The sequence below is a fragment of the Narcine bancroftii genome, chromosome 1 (assembly GCF_036971445.1).
Source record: "Narcine bancroftii isolate sNarBan1 chromosome 1, sNarBan1.hap1, whole genome shotgun sequence".
Classification (NCBI taxonomy): domain Eukaryota; kingdom Metazoa; phylum Chordata; class Chondrichthyes; order Torpediniformes; family Narcinidae; genus Narcine; species Narcine bancroftii.
The window spans coordinates 102,592,968-102,616,683 of record NC_091469.1 but is presented as its reverse complement, the minus strand read 5'-3'; the positions used below and the strand labels follow the sequence as shown (position 1 = coordinate 102,616,683).

Genomic DNA, 23,716 nt, shown 5'->3' with positions numbered 1-23,716 from the left:
ACCCCCCCACAGCAGCTGTTTGAATAAATTTTCAATAAAGTTGTGTTTAAATAAAATGGTGGTGCCCAGGAAGAAGAGCCGGCTGGTCTTCTCGCTGCTGGGATGACTCTCCCAAACTGTCTCCCTATCCCTGCCTAGTTAGAGTCCTTAACTATTTCAGTAAATTATTAAGTATATTAGTAAGGCTTTATCTGTAAACTCATTATGACGGCAGCATGGTTTAGCGTAGTAGTTACTGCAACACTGTTTTGAACATGAAGGAAGATGTGCCAAGGGCCTGACAGGACACTGGCATGGAGGTGAGTCAGGTTGCACTGAGGGTTTGTCCTGGACATTGGTGTGGAGGTGAGTCGGGTTGCACTGAGGGCCTGACCAGGACACTGGCGTGGAGGTGGGTCGGGTTGCACTGAGGGTCTGACCGGGACACTGGCATGGAGGTGAGTCGAGTTGCACTGAGGGTCTGACCGGGACACTGGCGTGGAGGTGAGTCGAGTTACACTGAGGGACTGACCGGGACACTGGCGTGGAGATGAGTCGGGTTGCAGTGAGGATCTGACCAGGACACTGGCGTGGAGGTGAGTCAGGTTGCACTGAGGGTCTGACCGGGACACTGGCATGGAGGTGAGTCGAGTTGCACTGAGGGTCTGACCGGGACACTGGCGTGGAGGTGAGTCGGGTTGCAGTGAGGATCTGACCAGGACACTGGCGTGGAGGTGAGTCAGGTTGCACTGAGGGTCTGACCGGGACACTGGCATGGAGGTGAGTCAGGTTGCACTGAGGGTCTGACCGGGACACTGGCGTGGAGGTGAGTCAGGTTGCACTGAGGGTCTGACCGGGACACTGGCATTGAGGTGAGTCGGGTTGCATTGAGGGTCTGACCGGGACACTGGCGTGGAGGTGAGTCAGGTTGCACTGAGGGTCTGACCGGGACACTGGCATGGAGGTGAGTCAGGTTGCACTGAGGGTCTGACCGGGACACTGGCGTGGAGGTGAGTCAGGTTGCACTGAGGGTCTGACCGGGACACTGGTGTGGAGGTGAGTTGGGTTGCAGTGAGGATCTGACCAGGACACTGGCGTGGAGGTGAGTCAGGTTGCACTGAGGGTCTGACCTGGACAATGGCGTGGAGGTGAGTCAGGTTGCACTGAGGGTCTGACCAGGACACTGGCGTGGAGGTGAGTCAGGTTGCACTGAGGGTCTGACCGGGACACTGGTGTGGAGGTGAGTCAGGTTGCACTGAGGGTCTGACCAGGACACTGGCGTGGAGGTGAGTCAGGTTGCACTGAGGGTCTGACCTGGACAATGGCGTGGAGGTGAGTCAGGTTGCACTGAGGGTCTGACCGGGACACTGGCATGGAGGTGAGTCAGGTTGCACTGAGGGTCTGACCTGGACAATGGCGTGGAGGTGAGTCAGGTTGCACTGAGGGTCTGACCAGGACACTGGCGTGGAGGTGAGTCAGGTTGCACTTAGGGTCTGACCTGGACAATGGCGTGGAGGTGAGTCAGGTTGCACTGAGGGTCTGACCAGGACACTGGCGTGGAGGTGAGTCAGGTTGCACTGAGGGTCTGACCTGGACAATGGCGTGGAGGTGAGTCAGGTTGCACTGAGGGTCTGACCAGGACACTGGCGTGGAGGTGAGTCAGGTTGCACTGAGGGTCTGACCGGGACACTGGCATGGAGGTGAGTCAGGTTGCACTGAGGGTCTGACCGGGACACTGGCATGGAGGTGAGTCAGGTTGCACTGAGGATCTGACCGGGACACTGGTGTGGAGGTGAGTCAGGTTGCACTTAGGGTCTGACCTGGACAATGGCGTGGAGGTGAGTCAGGTTGCACTGAGGGTCTGACCAGGACACTGGCGTGGAGGTGAGTCAGGTTGCACTGAGGGTCTGACCTGGACAATGGCGTGGAGGTGAGTCAGGTTGCACTGAGGGTCTGACCGGGACACTGGCATGGAGGTGAGTCAGGTTGCACTGAGGATCTGACCGGGACACTGGCATGGAGGTGAGTCAGGTTGCACTGAGGATCTGACCGGGACACTGGCATTGAGGTGAGTCGGGTTGTCAGTGCGAGGGAAGGGGGTTAATTTTGACGGCAGCACAGTTAGCATAGCAGTTAATGCAAAATAGTTTCAGCGCCAGCAACCAGAGTTCAAATTTAATTTTTGTAAGTTAAGGGAATTATCAGATTAAAGTGAACTTCATATAATTAAAGAATACAAAACTGATTTTCTTTTTCAAATTACTTTACATTTTGTCTTTTGTCTTCCAAACCGTGTATTCTAAATTAGTTAGGCATTGTAAGAGTCTCAGTCAATTGGAAAATTCGCAAAACCGACATCCAGGATCCCCATAGGTGCTAGATAATGGGGATCTTGCTCTATCTGCATTCCCAGATCCCTTTGTTCTACCGCACTCCTCAGTGCCCTACCATTTACTGTGCATGGCCTTTCCTGGTTTTCCCTTCCAAAAAGCAACACCTCACACTTGTCCGCATTAAATTCCATCTGTCATTTTTCAGCTCATTTTTCCAGCTGATCCAGATCCCTCTGCAAGCATTCGCCCCTTTTCCACTGGCACATTGTCCCAGGAATTATTGGTGAATTAAATGGGACAGGGTCCAATGGAAAAAGAAACAGTCATCATACTGATGTCAAATTACATCATTTCACGCTGAGGATTGATATTCATATCCCTGGCATCAGCTGATGTCGGCATACCAATTAAACCAGTGGAAAAAGGAAAAAGGAAAGCAGAAAGTGTCCTGTTTACAGTTGAAGGTAGAACCCTCCAATCCCCAGGGATGAGTGTGTTCAATGGAAAAGCAGTCACTGTCCAAGTTAAAGGTGGCCCAGTGGAAACAACACAAATGGCTTCTATCCCAGGGACATCACACGGCCAATTAACTGGGATGCCAGTGGAAATTGGCTTTTGAAAATCTTCCTCACTGTCCACAATACCTCCTCCCCTTGTGTCATCTGCAAACTTGCTGATCTAATTTACCACATTATCATCCAGATCATTGATATAGATGACAAACAGCAATGGTCCCAGAACCAATCCCTGAGCCACACCACTAGTCACAGGCCTCCATTTGAGATGCAATCATCCACCATCACTCTCTGGCTTATCCCGCATAGCCATCGTTGAATCTAGTTTAATACCTCATCATGAATACCAAGCGTCTGAATCTTCCTGGCTAAACTTTCATGTGGGACCTTGTCAAAGGCCTTATTAACATCCATGTAGACAAAATCCACAACCTTTCCTTCATCAACTTTCCTGATAACCTCCTCAAAATGCTATCAGATTGGCTAAACATGACCTACCATGCACAAACGCCATGTTGACTATCCTTAATAAGTCCTTGGCTATCCAAATACTTATATATCTGATCTCTTAGAACACCTTCCAATAATTTATCTTACTGATGTCAGGCTCACTGGCCTATAATTTCCATGGTTATTTTTGGAACCTTTTTTAAACAATGGAACAACGTGAGCTAACCTCCAATCCACCAGCTCCACACCCGTGGCTGAGGATATTTTATATATTTCAGGCAGACCCCCTGCAATTTCTACATTGGCCTCCTTCAAGGTCCAAGGGAATTTCTTGTCAGGCCTTGGGGATTTATCCATCCTTATTTGCTTTAAGACAGCAAACACTTCCTCCTCTTTAATCTGCATCAATCCCATGACCTCGCTGCTTATTTTCCAACTTTCCTTGACTCTGAGTAAATACTATTGCAAAAAATCATTTTATCCAATATCCAGAAACCCATCAATCTCCATTTTGAATGTTGTAAAATGACTGATCTTTTCCAGTCTTCCAGGGTAGAGTTCCTAAAGATTCACCACTCTTTGAGTAAATACATTTCTATTCATCTCTGTCCTAAATTACCTACTCTTGATCTGAGACTGTGGACTCTGGTTCTAAACTCCTCAGCCAAGGATGACATTCTCCCTATATTCATGCTAATGAGTCCTTGAAGAATTTGCATTTGATCTAATGCCTGGGCTCATATATTGAACTGTAGAACAAGGAGAGAGGCAGCAGGAAACCACAGTGATCAATTACATTCCATAGTAACCTCTACATTATTAAGATGGATGTGAAATTAATTACACATAATGAAGTGTCTTTCCCTACCCTAGCTGGTGACTGCCAATGAGAACAGGCCACTGAAACCTGTAGCTGCAAATGTGGATCCTGAAACATGGACTCATCTATATAAGGACAAGCACCTTTTAGCCACTCAACCTTCTGATCTTCAGAGGAGAGCTATTTCAGGTAGGTGACAGAATGGCTGTACAGAAAGGTGTGAAATCAATAATAACCAAAACATATTACTTGGAACATGTGAACCAGTTTTATTTCAGCTAAAGCAATAGAGAAATTTTCAAATTTACAGTGGAGCTTGATTTAATGCAAACCTGGATAAAACACGATCAGCCAGCGGACCCTTTTTTTACCTCTTTCTGGAATTAAATTGTTTTTAGATCAAAATGGAACTGTGACAGAGTATATAGATATCTTTTTGGGAGATAAATTGGGAAAGGTTTGTTAGAGTAGGTCACATACAAACACTTTAAAATAGATCTTATTTGAAATACTGGAGTTCTGCTAATGCTAGACGTATCAGCCTCACAGCCTTTGCAAGAGCTTTGGAGAGTGCCCAAGAGACTTCATAAATGGATTGTTGTTTGCAGAAAGGCCACAGATGAAAGATCTTGTTGGAACTGCAGATTGTCTGGAGATGTTCTAAGAGGGTCATGTGGTTTTGCAAGCAGAGAGTCAAACAGGCTTTTCCTCAGTGTGTGTGTGTGCATGTGTGTGTGTGAGAGAGAGAGAGAGAGAGAGAGAGAAGACTTCTACAGTGTTACAGTCAGCAACAGCAGCTGGGACTGGAACAGGACAAGCAGGCAAGCTTGTGGAAAACCCCATTTGGAAGATGAGTTCTTATTTCAGCCTGGTCAAAACACTTGTAATTCATGCAAGAGGAGAGGACTGGTTGTCTAATGTTTCACTTGGAATAAGAGAAACAAAAAGGAACTCTGTGGTGACCTGAAAGAAAGAGGTTATCATCTGGAGAACCCTGAAGGGGGCAAGTTTCGTCAGCAAAACACTGGAGTGGCTGATTAAAAAGGGATCAGTTGTGGATGTCCTGGAACAACAAATCTCTCTCTGAAAACCGTCAAGAACCTTCCTGAGTGGTAACCATTTACCTTTCAAGCACCAAAGCCTGGTGAAATTCATAAATGTAAAATTCTGTGCACAGTATAAAAATTGCCTGCAACCAGTGAACTTGGAGGAATGAGAAGTGAGATTGGACTGTGAACCAAAGAACTTTTCTGAACTTAGACACATCACACGGCCAATTAACTGGGATGCCAGTGGAAATTGGCTTTTGAAAATCTTCCTCACTGTCCACAATACCTCTTCCCCTTGTGTCATCTGCAAACTTGCTGATCTAATTTACCACATTATCATCTAGATCATTGATATAGATGACAAATGTGGACTTAGAATTAGAAGGAGGTTAAGTTAGGTTAGTTAAGTTAATAGTGATAAGTTAAAGTGTGATTCTCTTTTCATGTTTAAAGATAATTAAAAGGAACTTTTGTTTAAGTAGCCATTTGTCTTGGTGAATATCTATTGCTGCTGGGTTTATGGGTCTTCTTGGCTCATAACAGAACACACTGTTAGAAGACAATAATCTTTTTTGTGAATGATGTGATCAAAAATGAAAGTCAAACCTAAGTTGCACGCAACCTCGGTATACCTGAATCAACACTTTGTGGCTGGAAATCTCAGGAAGTTAAGCTATGCATGTCGCTTTGGAAAGTTGGAGAAGAGGCGGGAGTAAAGGGCAAATGTATGAAGACAGCCAAAGATGTCAGCCTTGATGACTCCCTGTACGAGTGGTTCGTTCAAGCGCACTCAGAAGGCCTTCCAAAATTCTGGGACTATTCTCAAAGCTCAAACTGAGAAGTTTGACCAGGTGATCAATGGAGAAATCTCACTGTTCAAAGCTAGCAATGGATGGCTAAACTGTTTTAAACGCCGTCATTGGATTTCTCAAGTGTTAGTGTCTGGAGAAATTCACTCAGCCGACAGTGCTGTCACCAGTGAACACCCAGCAGAACTAAAAACACTCTTTAAAGAAGATGGCTATGTCGAAGAGCAAGTGCACAACTGTGACGAAACAGGCCTCTGCTACAAGATGATCCCAGATGACACAATGTCTAGCAAAGATGATGCCCATCAACATGAAGGGTTCAAACAATGCAAAGATTACGTGATATTGTTGTTTTCTGTTAACAAGACTGGAATACATATGTTAAAACCACTCATGATTGGCAAATTTCGCTCACCCTGCTGTTTCCACCATTCGACTACAATGCTTGGATGACCAGTGTCATCTTTGAGGATTGTTTTTACATAACTTTTGTCCCTGCTCTCTGCACTCATTTATGTAACCAAAAGCTATAACTCAAAGCTCTTATTTTGCTTGACAACTATCCCGCCCACCCGCCAGCTGCCAACCTATTAAGCCGTGATGGAAAGATCAGAGTTTCTTACCTCTCAAAGATCCAGCCCCTAGATCAGGGATCATCTTTGTGTTCAAGTAGAATTACAGACATGAATTAATTCATAGAATTGTAGGGGAATCAACAACACTGGAAGACTATCTGAAAAACATGAATATTAAAGAAGTTTGTCACTTAGACAGCAGTGCTTTGTGTGTGGAAAAATGCTGGGAGAATGGTCTTCATCACAAAACTCCACCAAGGAGGATGATGATGATGATCAAGAAGTGGCTTCACAGATGAAGAGGTGGGTGAGGCACAAAGACCATTTGAAATTAGCAAAGAGGATTTTCACCAGTTGTTCTCTGCTGATGACGAATGCCCGACATATGAGCATCTGACAGACTCCAAGATCATCCGTAATGTTACTATAGCAATGGTTTCTGAACCACAGGAGGATGACAAGGAGGAGTCTCCACCCCCACTCTCAAAAGTGTCTGAAGCCATTGAGTACCTCAAGTTTAACCTACATTGGCTGGAGACCCAGGATGTGGTCCACATAAAAATCCTCCAGCTCAGAAGCATTTTTGGATTTCGCTCGCCTCCAACGACATGCTGCGCTCAGGCAATGAACACTTGATCCTTTTTTTAAGAAATAAAATGATGACTGTAAGAAATAAAAAAGATGATTGCAAATATAGGTTTTGTACATATATTCTTTATTTTTTTGAAAACGCTGTTTTCATGATCTCAATTTAGTAGGACCCCGCTTTTATTGTGATCTAATTTTTTGGACCTGAACCATCGCGTTATAATGGGGTTCCATTGTATGTTTAAACCTTACCAAATCACATTGCTTGGTTTCATTCTGGTCCAATATGATTTAATTCAAGTGAGTGGAAGGTCAGAGGTACTTTTTCATTAGTGGAATTATTTTTAGGAAGGAACAAGGAGGGGAAAAAGGTTTGAGAGAGCCGTGGTTTTCAAGGAATAGTGGAAACTTGGTTCGAAGAAAAAGGGAGGCGTACATTAGATATAAGAAGCATGGAGTTAAGGAGATGTTTGAAAGATGCATTGAATGTAAGAGGAATCTTAAGAGAGGAATTAGGAAAGCTAAAAGAAGGTACGAGAAAACTATGGCAAGCAGGGTGAAAACTAATCCAAAAGAGTTCTACAAATATGTTAATGGTAAGAGGAAAGCTAGAGACAAAATTGGTCCCTTAGAAAATCAGAGCGGAAAACTGTGTGTGGAGCCTAGAGAAATGGGGGAGATATTGAACAGTTTCTTTTCTTTGGTATTCACTAAGGAGAAGGATATTGGGAGATGTGAGATAAAAAAAGCAAATTGGGTAAATATGGGGAATATAGAGATTACAAAAGGTGTAGTTTTAAGGCTTTTGAAGAATATAAAGGTGGATAAGTCTCCGGGACCAGACGGGATCTTCCCCAGGACATTGAGAGAAGTGAAGGAGGAAATAGCAGAGGCTCTGAAGGTAATTTTCCAAATGTCATTAGATATGGTGATAGTGCCGGAGGATTGGCGCATTGCGCATGTGGTTCCGTTATTTAAAAAGGGTTCAAGGAGGAAGCCTGGCAACTATCGGCCTGTAAGTTTGACGTCTGTGGTAGGTAAATTAATGGAGAAAATTCTTAGAGATAGTACTTATAAACATCTGGATAGACAGGGTCTGATCAGGAGCACTCAACATGGATTTGTGGGAGGAAGGTCATGTTTGACCAATCTGATTGAATTTTTTGAAGAGGTGACTAGGAATGTGGATGAGGGTAGCACAGTGGATGTTGTCTATATGGACTTCAGAAAGGCCTTCGATAAGGTACCACATGGAAGGTTAGTTAGGAAGGTGCAGTCTTTAGGTATAAATTTTAAGATAGTCAAATGGATTGAACATTGGCTGAAAGGGAGAGGCCAGAGAGTGGTAGTGGATAATTGTCTGTCAGGTTGGAGGCCGGTGACCAGTGGTGTGCCTCAAGGATCTGTATTGGGCCCATTGTTGTTCGTTATATACATTAATGATCTAGATGATGGGGTGGTGAATTGGATTAGTAAATATGCAGACGATACTAAGATAGGTGGAATAGTGGATAATGAAGAAGGTTTTCAAGGATTGCAGAGGGATTTGGGCTGCTTAGAAAAGTGGGCTGAAAAATGGCAGATGGAATTTAATGCTGATAAGTGTGAGGTGCTTCATTTTGGTAAGAAGAATCAGAATAGGACATACGTGGTAAATGGGAGAGCATTGAGGAATACAGAAGAGCAGAAAGATTTAGGAGTAACGGTACATCGTTCCCTGAAGGTAGAAACTCACGTGAATAGGGTGGTGAAGAAGGCTTTTAGTATGCTGGCCTTTATCAATCATTGCATGGAATATAGGAGTTGGGAGGTAACGTTGAGATTGTCTAAGACGTTGGTGCGGCCTAATTTGGAGTTCTGTGTGCAGTTCTGGTCACCTAATTATAGGAAGGATATAAACAGAGTGGAGAGAGTGCAGAGAAGGTTTACCAGAATGTTACCTGGGTTTAAGCATCTAGAGTATAGGGAGAGATTGGACAGATTAGGTCTTTATTCTTTGGAGCGTAGAAGGTTGAGAGGGGATTTGATAGAAGTATTTAAGATTATGAAAGGGATAGACAGAGTGGATGTGGATAGACTATTTCCGTTAAGAGGAGGAAAGATTAAAACAAGAGGACATGAGTTAAGAATTAAAGGGCAGAGGTTTAGAGGTAACATGAGGGGGAACTTCTTTACTCAGAGAGTGGTAGCCGTGTGGAATGATCTTCCGGGAGAAATAGTGGCGGCGGAGTCAATTGTATTATTTAAGAAAAGGTTGGACAGGTATATGGATGAGAAGAAGATGGAGGGTTATGGGCATTGTGCAGGGAGGTGGGACTAGAAAGGGGTGTTTGGTTCGGTGCGGACTAGAAGGGCCTAATGGCCTGTTTCCGTGCTGTAATTGTTATGTTATGTTATGTTTATGTTAAATACATAAAGGACAATTAACTGTACTTCTGATGAAAAAAACGAGCAGGGGTATCAGGAGATTACCAAATTGAGGGATAATTTTAGAGAGGGATAGACACTATGAAGTTATGGCAGGTGAGGTTGAACGTAAAAAAGGATAAATTGATGGGTTTGAGGGATATGGTGAGAGGAAGGTACAAAGGGCCCGTGGGATGATGAGGGGTTGGGTAGGATTTGGCCCTAATAAAATATCACTGTTTATTTTATCATTACATAGCTGAGTTCCACGTTCAAGCCGAATCATAGGTTATATTACAATGATCTAAGAAAAAACATATACAGTGTAGTCTTACCATAATTACAGACTTTAGAGTGAGCCTGTAATCTACAGGAGAGGATTCATGAATTATAATCCTTAGGAAACCAGGAAAAGTAATCTCACCTGGGAAGAGGCATGGGAATATTAATTCACAGAAGGGGGCTGGGAATTTAAAAGATAGGATGGGTGGAAGGGGATCAATGAACTTTGTGTTTTTATAACCACCAGTTGAGCATCCTCTGGGGTTCAGAATGCCTCAGGAAAATGCTTGAGTATCAAGACTCCTCTGTGGTGGACAGGAAGTCATGCAGTATAAATGGCAGCACATTCTGTGCAGTTTAAAAAAACTTTTTTTTGCTGATGTAGGATATGCTGGATTTATTCCACGTACTTCTAGTGAATTTGCACATCCCTACCAAGAACAGGTGAAGAATGCCATGGACAAGTTTCAGCGCAAACAGGTATCTGCAATTCTGACATTATCTTTGAACATATGAGTTACAGCTTGGCATAGGCATCCCTTCAAACCTGATCTAGCCTTTAATAAGATCATAGTTAATCCAATGTAATCTCAACCTTAATTCCTATCCACCTGCAGAAACCTTTCACCATCTTGTGTATGCCTCATCTTGGAACTCGATTGGGCACATTGTCTATAATTTTTCAGCTGATCAGAAGACAGTGGTTCTAACATAATGTAATCTCCAAAGAAAAGGGAGTATAAACTTGGAGGCATAGGGAGGAGTTGAGGTATTTAAGATTTAGAGTTTGAGTTTCTTTTATATGTACAACACAGTAACAGACTCTTCAAACTCAAGCCCATTCCCCCCAAATACACCAATTTGAAGGATGGGAAGAAACTGGAGCACCCGGAGGTAACCCACACAGTCACAGGGACAATGTACATACTCCTTACAGACTGCGCTGAATTCAAACTTGGGCTGCTGGCATTGCAGTAACTGCTATCCTAACCTCGCCCCCCTAAAAATTCTCAACAATTAAGGTGCCCAATATGAGCAAATGTATTAACATCTAAGTTATGAGTATACAGCCATGCCACTTTGCTAAGTTTATTATCCAGTCATTTAACCAGAGAAAACTCTGGATATGATCACTTTATGTCCAGGAGAAAGTCCATCTATTCTGAGAAGTGTCAGAACCATTAAAAGCATAGGCTTGTAAGTTTAACACAATAACCACTTAGCCCCCATGACTTCTGATCAAAGTTTCTTACGAGTAGTGTTAGGTAAAAACATCATGAGCTGGGAATGTAGAAGGAGTCACCCAGTGCTGGGCCGTAACAAGATGCAGTTGTGACCTTGTACTCTCAAGATAAGAGTGGGGATGACAAATTGATGTGCAGGAAACTAGCAGAGAAGGATAGCAACAGTTTATTCATTGGACAATGTCATGGTATGATAATTTACTAAGTACGTATCCTAAGGTATATAAAAAACACCACTTGCTGATAACGGCAGAATGCGCCTTCTCCAACTAACACTGTTAGTTGCAAGTGTTACAATCCGGCAATAAAGAACAAAGAACCTTGATTTCGACTCAGTCTGGTGTTTGACTCACTCATTCATGAACAAAGCAGACCTAACAGTAGATACACTTGGACAGCAAACCAGATTGAAATTGAAAAGCCCCTATTCCTCTCCTACTGAAAGTCTGCTGACTCCAGGATTCCTTAATTGGTCTCCAGACAAGCTTGACTAACCTGGATGTCCAAAGGTAATGGAGCAGAATAGGATGAATTTGCAGTGCTAGTATGCCTATATTTCATCTTCTTGAAAGTTCATTTACATACCTGCTTGTCTGTAGATTTCTTTTGACACCAGTGGTCCCTCATAACTAGCACCCATCAAGGGCAGCCTCTGCCATCCACTGGCAATAGCAAGTCAGACACTGAAACATTTTCCCTGATTATGATTATTTTTCTCTTTCAGTCCCTTGTGAGAAATAAGATCAGGGGTTACCATGAAGATGATTTTCGACCTAATAGTAAAATTTATCTGAACAAACCATTAGTTCCCAATTATGCAGGACACCTGCCAGGTAAGTTTTGTTTTTTACTGTGTAGTCACTATACACACCCTTTGTATGCAGCCCAAATATCATACATTCATGTATTTGCTTCCTGACTTCTCATAGGACACTCACTGAGAATTCAGGTATACTTACTGAATTTCATTCAATGGACAGAAGTTATATGGAGGAGCTTTTTGCAATGTAAATCAAGAAATGATCAGAAGATTACAGTGGGTTTGCCTTTTGTTAATGTTATGTTGATCACTTGAAGCTGAATGCAGGTCATTAGCCAGACACATAAAACTAAATTTTATTCTACGTTGCTTGATGTCATTGAATGAGCTCCTCTTGGCCAATCACAAGCTTCATGAAATAAAATTAGAATAGAGCTGGTCATTTGACCTTTGATCAACCTATCAGTTAAGTAATTCAGTCATGCCTGATCTGCCTCTTAATTCCATTTAGCCACTTTGAGTCAATTTCCCTTAATGCTTTGGTTAAAATTTCTCAATTTCAGATGCAAAAGTTTCAATTAATCCACTCTTCTACCTCAAAAGGTTTTTAAAGAGTTCCACATTTACCCAGCCATTTGTGTGAAAACAATGAAGTCCCAGATCAAATTTTTCAACTACTTTTAATCTTCCCCATCATAGGATTCTCTCTGACTAATCTATTATCTCAACCTAACTGATAATCATCCACAAATCTCTTTATTGTCAACAAATACCATTTGCTTCCCTGTAATCAAATCAGTTTAAAATTTTTAATTTAGACATACAGCACAGTAACAGGCTCTTCTCACCTGTGCTGACCAATTAACCTACAAACCTATACGTTTTTGAAGGGTGGGAAGAAATCAGAGCACTTGGAGGAAACCCACGCAGACACGGGGAGAACATACAAACTCCTCACAGACAGAGCTGGATTTAAACCTGGGTCGCAGGCGCAATAACTGCTACTCTAACTGTGCCATTTTGGATCCAACTTTCCATTAATAAAGCAGGGAAAAATTCTGATACCTAAAATTATTTTCATCTAGACATACATGGATTAATCAAGAAACAGAATCCAAGTCAGCAGGGATTTATGAAAGGGAAATCATGTTTGACAAATCTTCCAGAATTTTTAGAGAATGTAGCCAGTAGAGGGGACAACGGTGACCTGGTTAATATGATGTGTTTCCCGCACGCACCTGAGATTAGTGTGCAAAATTAGAGGATGTAGTATAGAAGGTAATGCAATGACATAAATAGAAAAAAATAATTGGCAGGAAGAAAGCAGAGTGGTAATAAATGGGTAGCTATTAGTAGGGTACAAGGTTCAATGCTGGGACCTCAGCTACAGTATTTACTATATGGAATCCAATGAGAAATATTGAAAGTTAGACCCAAAATTGCTTGGTGTTTAAAAAAAAAATTGATGACATACATTTTACATTAAGACGACCATTTCCAATAGGGCAAATGTAATGAGGTGGACAAACAAGCACTGTGAATACACTATATAGTAGAGTGCAGAAGAACGGAGACTTTGGATGGCATGTCCACAGATAATTTTAAGGTGGATGATCAGGTGTTTATAGGGAAGTTAGGAAAAGTAGAAGTACTTTATTAGATATAGAATAAATTAACACAAAGGGTATGCAGAATATACAGTCTCTAATCCAGGTCTTCTAATTAAACAAGAGGAATTCAAGGAAATCTATGGGAGTATTGACAGGATTGTAAAGTTCTAGCTGTGAGGAAAGTGGATAGGCCAGGGTTTCTATGCAAAATTACATCTTGCTTGTATAAATTGCAAAAGGGCTATTTTCCCTAAACAACTAAGATCATGGACGTAGAATTGGTAGGATTAAAGGGGCTTTATAACAAGGGTGGTTAACCTATGGCCCACAGGCTGAATCTGGCCTGCAATCCAAATTTATCTGGCCCGCAATCTCACATGTGCAGGGCAAGGAGATATTAATAAACATCTCGGTGGCATGGTTATCCAGTTGGTGTGGACCAGAGCAGGGGGCACAGAACACTCTTGTGGGGGAATAAAGTGGGTCAACCTGAATGGTCGCTGAATCCCGCATTGGTTTAAACAAGCATCGTTGGACTTGAAGAGGGGAGGCAACTCGCAGCCAGCCCCTTCAGTCCAAGGGGTGCAAATCCAAGGCAAGGAGCCGTCCCTTGTCACTCCAGTCACTGGGAAACCTCATGGGAAGCACGGCTGTGAACACCAGCAGGAAGAAAGGGGAGATGAAGTGGAACGTGGCGCATCTTGTGCCTGAATATCTTGGAAGGTGGATGTTGTCACTCCTGCTGTCACCATTGCCTGATCAGTGGGGAGATAAAGTGGATGCAAGCTGTGGGCAAGGGAGGGTGGGCCTGGCTGATCACTATGCGGCTGTGAGCTCGCCTTAATATGAGGAAGTTGGTGTGGGGGAAGATAACTGTGCCAAACACCAACTCAACCTTAAAGTCATTTTTACCGGAGCAAATTAAAGGCTGGGGCAACTGCTTGACATCAAACGTCAGCAGCTCAAACACCCAGCTAATCAACTTTATTAGAGTTAAATGCACGTAAACGTAGTGCATCTTAAAAAGAACAAGATCAGTGTGCGAAGTAGTCTCCAAGGAATGACATCATTCAAAATGAGATAGGGAACTTGCATGAAGAGCTGGGGAATGAGTGACAAGTAGTAGTTATGGGAAAATCAAACAGTTGGAAAGAAACAACTCATGAAATTCAGCAAGTAGTGTTTGAGGATAAAATGATTGTTTTTATTTTCTTTCACAAAAATGCAGCTAAATGTAGTTTTAATTCTTGCAAAGTATCAGAAAAAAACTTGGAGAAAAGAGGGACATTTTGCCATGAATGCAAATCCCTCTGGAGTAACACATCCTGCTGAGCCATGTGCAAACCTTGGTGGTGGTATGTGAGTGGGAGGATCGAATCGATTTGAGTTTTCACAGAAATACCAGAAATGCATCATTGTAGTTTTCTAGAAGGAATCTTGATTCTGGAACTTTTTCTGAGGATTGTGTCTTTTGGATAAATTATCATCAGTTATGTCATACACTGTACATTACATGCTTCAAGCAGAGACAATCTAAAACTTAAATTACATAATGTCTGTTTCAGTATTTATTATCAGCATTTATGGTAGCACCAGTGCAGCCCACCATTCAACCACTGCCAAACCATCCAGCTCACGCATGGTAAAAGGTTACATTTAAAGTAACAATACATTCATCTGGAAGTGTTGGGGATCTGGACCAGAGCTGAAAAGGGTAGCATTTGAATATACTCTTGAGGTATTACATTCTATAAGGTTACAACCAGAAGCTGGAAAGTCTAATCTGGAAAGCCTTTATTCAGCTGGGTCAAATGTCATGGGAAAATGTCAGAATCCATGATTGAGGGAATAGCTGGGCACGTAGAAATCATAAGATATCTAAGCAGATTTGAAATGAATTCATGAAAGGCAAATCATGTTTGCTAGAGTTAAAAATGTATGGAACAAGTGTTGCAAGTACATGTACTGCATTTGGCCTCTTGGGAGACCATTATAAGGTGTCACAGAAAAAGGATACTAAATATAAGAATACCCAAGGTTGAGAGGTAATCTATTACATGGTTAGGGATTAGATAGCTAATAGAAAATAAGAGGTTAATTTAGACAGGCAATTGTTACAAGAGCCTCAACAATTTACAATCTATGTTTATCTCTTGGATTTGGATGAAGGGATGAAGCCATGTTTGATGTTAGATAAATGAGAGTGACACAAAATGCCTAAAAATTGACAGGTGGAATAGTTGGTTTTTTTTATTTTTATTTTTCACACCATAAATCATATTAACCATGGTACACACTTTTTCCTTTTCATACATATACAGTGCCATTTTCTCCCCCCTCCCCTCCCTCCTCCCATCCCACCCTCCCTACCTCCCCCCTCCCGTCCATTTAAAGTATAAAATCTAGGATACATTAAACCAGTCAGACAATGTTGTCATTCAATAAAAAATTCCACTGAATTCTTTTCATTTCTTTTTCCTTCCGTTAACTTAGGTAGTGATTGTCCCCGGTAGGTTTTCGCTATTGTGTTTAATGTAAGGCTCCCATATTTGTTCGAATATTTCAATATTATTTCTTAAACTATATGTTATTTTTTCTAATGGAATACATTTATTCATTTCTATATACCATTGTTGTATTTTCAAATTATCTTCCAATTTCCAGATTGACATAATACATTTTTTTGCTACGGCTAGAGCTATCTTAACAAATCTTTTTTGTGCATCCTCCAAATCAATTCCAAATTCTTTGTTTTTTATGTTACTTAGGAGGAAGATCTCTGGATTCTTTGGTATATTGTTTTCTGTTATTTTATTTAATATCTGATTTAGATCTTCCCAAAATTTTTCTACTTTCTCACATGTCCAGATTGCATGAATTGTTGTTCCCATTTCTTTTTTACATCGAAAACATCTATCAGATACTGTTGGGTCCCATTTATTTAACTTTTGAGGTGTAATGTATAGCCTGTGTATCCAGTTATATTGTATCATACGTAACCTCGTATTTATTGTATTTCTCATCGTTCCAGAGCATAACTTCTCCCATGTTTCCTTTTTTATCTTTATATTTAAATCTTGTTCCCATTTTTGTTTAGTTTTACCATTTGTTTCCTCATTCTCCTTTCCTTGCAGTTTAATATACATATTTGTTATAAATCTTTTAATTATCATTGTATCTGTAATCACATATTCAAGGTTACTTGCCTCTGGCAAACTCAAACTGCTTCCTAATTTATCCTTCAAGTAGGATCTCAATTGATAATATGCCAGCGCTGTATCTTGAGTTATATTGTACTTATCTTTCATTTGTTCAAAGGATAAGAATCTATTTCCTAAAAAACAATTTTCTATTCTTTTAATCCCTTTTTTTCCCATTCTCTAAAGGAAAGGTTATCTATTGTAAAAGGGAGTAACTTGTTTTGCATCAATATTAGTTTTGGTAATTGATAATTTGTTTTATTTCTTTCTACATGAATCTTCCAAATATTGAGGAGATGATGTAATACTGGAGAAGTTCTATGTTGTACCAATTTTTCATCCCATTTATATAATATGTGTTCAGGTATCTTTTCCCCTATTTTATCTAATTCTAATCTCGTCCAATCTGGCTTTTCCCTTGTTTGATAAAAATCTGATAGGTATCTTAATTGTGCGGCTCTATAATAATTTTTAAAGTTTGGCAGTTGTAAGCCTCCTTGTTTATACCATTCTGTTAATTTATCTAGTGCTATCCTCGGTTTCCCCCCTCTCCATAAAAATTTCCTTATTATTTTCTTTAACTCCTTGAAGAATTTCTCCGTCAGTTGTATTGGCAATGCTTGAAATAGGTATAATATCCTTGGAAAAATGTTCATTTTAATACAGTTTATCCTTCCTATTAGTGTTAGTGGTAAATCTTTCCAATGCTCTAAATCGTCCTGTAATTTTTTCATTAGTGGATAATAATTGAGTTTATATAGTTGGCCGAGATTTTTGTTTATTTGTACACCTAGGTATCTTATTGCTTGCATTTGCCATCTAAATGGTGATTCCTTCTTAAATTTTGAGAAATCCGCATTATTCATAGGCATTGCTTCACTTTTATTTACGTTTATCTTGTAACCCGACACTTCTCCATATTCCTTCAATTTCTTATATAATTCTTTTATTGATACTTCTGGCTCTGTTAAGTATACTATAACATCATCCGCAAATAAACTGATTTTATATTCCTTGTCTTTTATTTTTATTCCTTTTATATTATTTTCTGTTCTTATCAGTTCTGCTAGTGGTTCTATAGCTAACGCAAACAATAAAGGTGATAGTGGGCATCCCTGCCGTGTTGACCTGCTTAAGTTAAATTGCTTTGATACATATCCATTTACTGTCACTTTCGCTAATGGTCCCTTGTATAATGCTTTAATCCAATTAATATACTTCTCCGGTAAACTGAATTTTTGCAATACTTTGAACAAATAATTCCATTCTACTCTGTCAAAGGCCTTCTCTGCGTCTAAAGCAACTGCTACTGTTGTGCTTTATTCCCTTCGACTGCATGAATTAAGTTAATAAATTTACAAATATTGTCTGTTGTGCGTCTTTTTTTGATAAATCCAGTTTGGTCTAAATTTACCATTTTCGGTACATACTCTGCTAATCTGTTTGCTAATAGTTTAGCTATTATCTTATAATCTGTGTTAAGTAAAGATATTGGTCTATATGACGCTGGTGTGAGTGGATCTTTCCCTTGCTTTAGTATTACTGTAATTATTGCTGTTTTACATGAATCTGGTTAGCTTTGTGTTTTATCAATCTGGTTGATTACTTCCAGGAGGGGCGGAATTAATAAGTCTTTAAATGTTTTGTAGAATTCTATTGGGAATCCATCCTCTCCTGGTGTCTTATTATTTGGTAATTTTTTTATTATCTCTTGTATTTCTACTATTCCAAATGGCTCAGTTAATTTATTTTGTTTCTCTATTTGTAGTTTTGGTAGTTCAATTTTAGTCAGAAATTCATCTATTTTCCCTTCTTTCCCTTCGTTTTCAGTTCGGTATAATTGTTCATAGAATTCTCTAAAGTTTTCCTTAATTTCTTTTGGATTATATGTAATTTGTTTGTCTTTTTTCCTTGATGCCAATACCATTTTCTTAGCTTGTTCTGTCTTAAGCTGCCATGCTAGGATTTTGTGCGTTTTTTCACCTAGTTCATAATATTTCTGTTTTGTCTTCATTATATTCTTCTCCACCTTATATGTTTGTAGTGTTTCATATTTTATTTTTTTATCCGCCAATTCTCTTCTTTTAGTTGTATCTTCCTTCATTGCTAACTCTTTTTCTATATTTACTATTTCCCTTTCCAACTGCTCTGTTTCCTGATTATAGTCCTTCTTCATCTTGGTTACATAACTTATTATTTGCTCTCTAATGAATGCTTTCATTGCATCCCATAGTATAAACTTATCTTTCACTGATTTCGTATTTATTTCAAAATACATTTTAATTTGTTTTTCATTAAATTCTCTAAAATCCTGCCTTTTAAGTAACATGGGGTTTAATCTCCATCTATACATTCTTGGAGGGATGTCCTCTAACTTTACTGTCAATATTAAGGGTGACTGGTCCGATAGTATTCTAGCTTTATATTGTTTTTCTTACTCTATCTTGCATATGAGCTGATAACAAAAATAGGTCTATTCTTGAGTATGTTTTATGTCTAGCCGAGTAATATGAATATTCCTTTTCCTTTGGGTGTTGTTTCCTCCATATATCCAAAAGTTGCATTTCTTCCATTGATTTAATTATAAATTTGGTTACTTTGTTCTTTCTGTTAATTTTTTTCCCAGTTTTGTCCATATTTGAATCCAAATTCAGGTTGAAATCCCCTCCTATTAATATGTTCCCTTGCGTATCTGCTATCTTCAAAAAGATATCTTGCATAAACTTTTGATCTTCTTTGTTAGGTGAATATACATTGAGTAGATTCCAAAACTCCGAATATATCTGACATTTTATCATTACATATCTCCCTGCTGGATCTATTATTTCCTCTTCTATTTTAAATGGCACATTTTTACTAATTAATATAGCTACTCCTCTTGCTTTTGAATTATACGATGCTGCTGTTACGTGTCCTACCCAATCTCTCTTTAATTTCTTGTGCTCCAATTCAGTTAAATGTGTTTCTTGCACAAATGCTATATCAATTTTTTCTTTTTTCAGTAAATTTATCAGTTTCTTCCTTTTAATTTGGTTATGTATTCCATTAATATTTAAAGTCATATAGTTCAACATAGCCATTTTATACTTTGTTTATCTTCCCTTTCCGTTTCTCCATCATTACCTTTCCTTCTTATCCATTTCTGCTTTTTTGTTTTGAGCACTTTATAAGACAACATTTCTAAAACATCAAACATTTTCCCTATTCTCCTATTTAAAACTTCTTTAACCCCAATCTCCCCTCCCCCTCCTGAGTTGTCCTTTATCCCTTGTCGGACAACCACACCTCCCCTCTCCATTTGGATTTGCGAATTCACTCGCAAACGTCAGCTGATTTTGCAGTGACCGTAACTCCTCCCCACCCAGCCCCCCCCAGAAAAGATTTCACTTTTCATATGTAACAAAGGTCACTCTTTTAATTCCCTCCTTATTCCCTCTATTCCATTTCCTTCCCTTATTAATTCTTGTCTATACTATCTATATTTTCCTCTAATTATGGATACATTCATGTATGCACATTATACATATACACACATATACCTCTTTACCCACATACATATAAATCGTGGTTATTTTTACTCTTATTACATGTCTTCATCTCTCTGTTTGTTTTGTAGTTGTTCTGCAAATTTCCTTGCTTCCTCTGGATCCGAGAATAGTTTTTTTCCATAAGATCGTTTTCGATGTATTGAACTCCTTCCTCTTCTTCAGGAGTTCAAAACTTATGTGTCTATTTAGTTCGCAGTCTTTAGTACTCTCGTTACACGTCTTCATCTCTCAGTCTATTTTGTAATTGTTCTGCAAATTTTCGTGCTTCCTCTGGATCTGAGAATAGTCTGTTTTGCTGTCCTGGAATAAATTTTTTCAATACCGCTGGATGCTTTAGTATAAATTTATACCCTTTCTTCCATAAAATCGCCTTTGCTGTATTGAACTCCTTTCTCTTCTTCATGAGTTCAAAACTTATATCTGGATAAATGAAGATTTTTTGCCCTTTGTACTCCAGTGGCTTGTTGCCCTCTCTTACTTTTACCATTATTTACTCCAGTACCTTTTCTCTTGTAGTATATCTTAGGAATTTTACTAAAATAGATCTTGGCTTTTGTTGTGGTTGTGGTTTAAAGGACACTGCTCTATGTGCCCTTTCTATTTCCATTTCTTGCTGTAGTTCTGGACATCCTAGGATCCTAGGGATCCAATCTTTTATAAACTCTCTCATATTCTTGCCTTCTTCATCTTCCTTAAGGCCCACTATCTTTATGTTATTTCTTCTGTTATAATTTTCCATTATATCTATTTTCTGAGCTAACAGTTCTTGTGTCTCTAACTTTTTTATTAGATTCCTCTAATTTCTTTTTTAAGTCCTCTACCTCCATTTCTACTGCTGCTTCTCGTTCTTCCATCTTGTCCATTCTTTTTCCCATTTCTGATAAGGTCATATCTATTTTATTCATTTTCTCTTCTGTATTGTTTATTCTTCTTCTTAAATCATTAAATTCTTGCACTTGCCATTCTTTAAATGACTCCATGTATTCTTTAATAAGAGAAAGTATATCCTTTATCTTGCCTTTTCCTTCTTCTATTTCACTGTACTCTTCCTCTTCCTCTTCTTCTTCCTCTGGGTTGGCCATCTGTTGTTTCTTTGTTGCCCTTTTCTTCTCTTCTTTCTTGTTTTCGTTGTCTTCTATGTTCTCCTCTTGCTGCAGCTGTTCTGCAGCTGTCATTGCCGGCTGTGGAGATTGACTCCCCAGCTGGTCACCCCTCCCGTCGGTGTGTTTTTTTGCATGCGCATCGCGCATGCGCGACTCCTCACGCATGCGCGGTTGCGCACTTTTACTCGGCTCAGCGAGCCATTTTTGTAGTCCACTTTCTACCGACCTGAGGGAGCAGGTTTCTCTCTCCACTGCGGGCCTCTTCAAACAGGTAAGGCCTTCTCCTTCTTCTTCCGTTGTCTTCTCTTCCTCTCTTCTTACCGTTGGTTTCGATTTTTCTTTTTTCGTCGCCACCTTCTTTCCACCTTTATACTCATTTTACTTTAATTTTTATTTTTGTGCCTTTGTGTTTTCCTTTGTTTTTTCCGACTTTTCTGGAGAGGGCTGGAGTTCACCGTCCGGCCACTACTCCATCACGTGACTCCCCCACAGGTGGAATAGTTTAGGAAAATGGTAGGTTATCCAGTTTGGAAGAACAAAAATGCAATTATCTAAATTGATTGTGACTGAACAGCGTAGTATGAAAGGATCTAGGGTTTCTCTTGTGTGAAACACAAATGATAAGCATACAGGTGCAGAATGTATTGAAGTGATAATAGATTTCTCATTTTTATCACAAGCAATATGGAACATAAAATAAGAAAGTTATGATGACATTTTACAAGGTGATGGTATCTAGAATATTGTATACAGTTTTGATCTCCATATTAAACCAATGACCAACTTGCAATGGAGGCAATGTACAGTTGTATTGATGTTTCAGGGGATGGAAGTGTTGACACGTAGATTTGGAGCAGATTGAGACTATTTATTTAAGTTTAGAAGAATGGAGGATAATCATCTGAAGTAAGGTGGGCAGAAGGGACTGTTCCTGTGTTATACTGTTCCAGATTCTATTCTTGGTGTAAGGAGTATGGGAGGTTTGAAAGGGGGAACTCTGAAAGAATGTTTCCCAATGATGAGTATTCCATTTAAGATGATGAGGGCAATTCTCCACCCACAGAGCTGTGGAGGTAATCACTAAATATGTCCAAGGCAGCGATTTATAAGTAATTGAACTACAAAAGAATCAAGAGCTAGGGAGAAAAGAGTGGGAATGGTGTTGAAATGGATCAGCTACCATCTAAATTGAATAGCAACTCAAATTCAAGCAGCGCTGACTTACTGCTGCTCCAATTTCTTTTGCTCAAAATTTTCATTGAAAAGGCATTCTTCCCATGACTTGACTGTGTCATTTTAAGTGATGCATTAGCTTATTCTTTACAAACTAATTCTATAAACAGCAATATTCTGCTTTTTAATGTTTTCTTGTCTTGTATTTTACAGGATCTAGATTTGATATTGGATCAACATTTGGAAGGAATTCCAGGATTGCTTCTAAACAAATCCATTGTCTCTGATTTAAGATCAATATACAAATCTATAGCAGTTTTCCTTATTAACATTTGTAACTTAAGTAAGGAAAAAAAGACATTGTTAAAATAGGCATGAATTTGATAAGGGATGGTTCAAATAATTTATACACTAGGGGCTGATAGGAGGTTCACATTAAAAAGTGCTAACTACCTTCTAGGCTTCTGACCTTGCCTCATCCTTCTATTCCATTGGTTCTAATACTATTTCCCATCTCTTGATCTGAAAGGTACACACATTAACTCATCTTTTACTTTAAATGTTGCTTTTATACATGAGATGGTTTGGCTTAACAATTTAGATGTTATTTATATTCTATTTCGTGAAACTAAAAGAAATTACAGTTGCAAGAAATATGAAATAAAAGCCAAATATCCATTTCCACAAATTCTGCTTGACCTGCTGAGTGCTTCCAGCATTTTCTGTTTGCATTCCATTCTTCAGATCCCAATAAAATTTCTGGTCCTGTTTCATTACTATTGTTTAAATTACTGCATATTTTGGTGTATAATTCAACCCACTTTTTTCAGTCTCGTTTTAAGTGTTTTTATCATATATGGGGTGTAGCTCTACCCCCTAAAATTGTGAAGCCTGAGATGTTGGTCATTTGTCGGCGTGAAGTCAATCCCCAAAAATCGCAATGATTGATCTGCTGGGCGTTGGCTGGAGGTGATTGTTATCATGGAAGCTCCAACAAAATGTCAGAAGTATGAAGCAAGTTTTAAAGTAAAAGTGATAGAAATGGCCAAAAAAACCCAGTAACTGTGCTTATGCAAGAAAATTTGACATATATGAGAAGTTGGCAAGAGACTGAAAGAAGAAACTTTAAGAAAAATCTGCAGAATGGGTACGTGAACAGTCGAGATTACTACAAGTCACTTGAAAACAAAGTCACACCTAGACTTCAATAAAGATTTTGAACCTACAGTAGGCTGGTGCAACTGTTTCATGAACAGGAAAAATCTGGTATTA

At 39.7% G+C, this 23,716-nt stretch overlaps 1 protein-coding gene across 5 annotated transcripts in view; it reads left to right on the top strand.

Annotated features, from left to right (window-relative positions):
* LOC138761895 (ciliary microtubule inner protein 2A-like) overlaps nt 1-22,901 on the top strand; it is a 41,074-nt gene extending 18,173 nt beyond the window's left edge. For 3 of the 5 annotated variants that reach the window (XM_069934852.1, XM_069934822.1, XM_069934853.1), the window contains exons 4-7: nt 4,151-4,286; nt 10,192-10,286; nt 11,775-11,883; nt 11,980-12,140. In XM_069934852.1, coding sequence (XP_069790953.1) covers nt 4,151-4,286; nt 10,192-10,286; nt 11,775-11,883; nt 11,980-12,125 — 486 coding nt within the window. In that variant the 3' untranslated portion in view covers nt 12,126-12,140. Of the gene's footprint in view, nt 1-4,150; nt 4,287-10,191; nt 10,287-11,774; nt 11,884-11,979; nt 12,141-12,700; nt 12,871-22,657 lie in introns of those variants that run through there. The other 2 variants (XM_069934841.1, XM_069934833.1) reach the window with 2 other exon arrangements.
* Nucleotides 22,902-23,716: the final 815 nt, after the last annotated feature.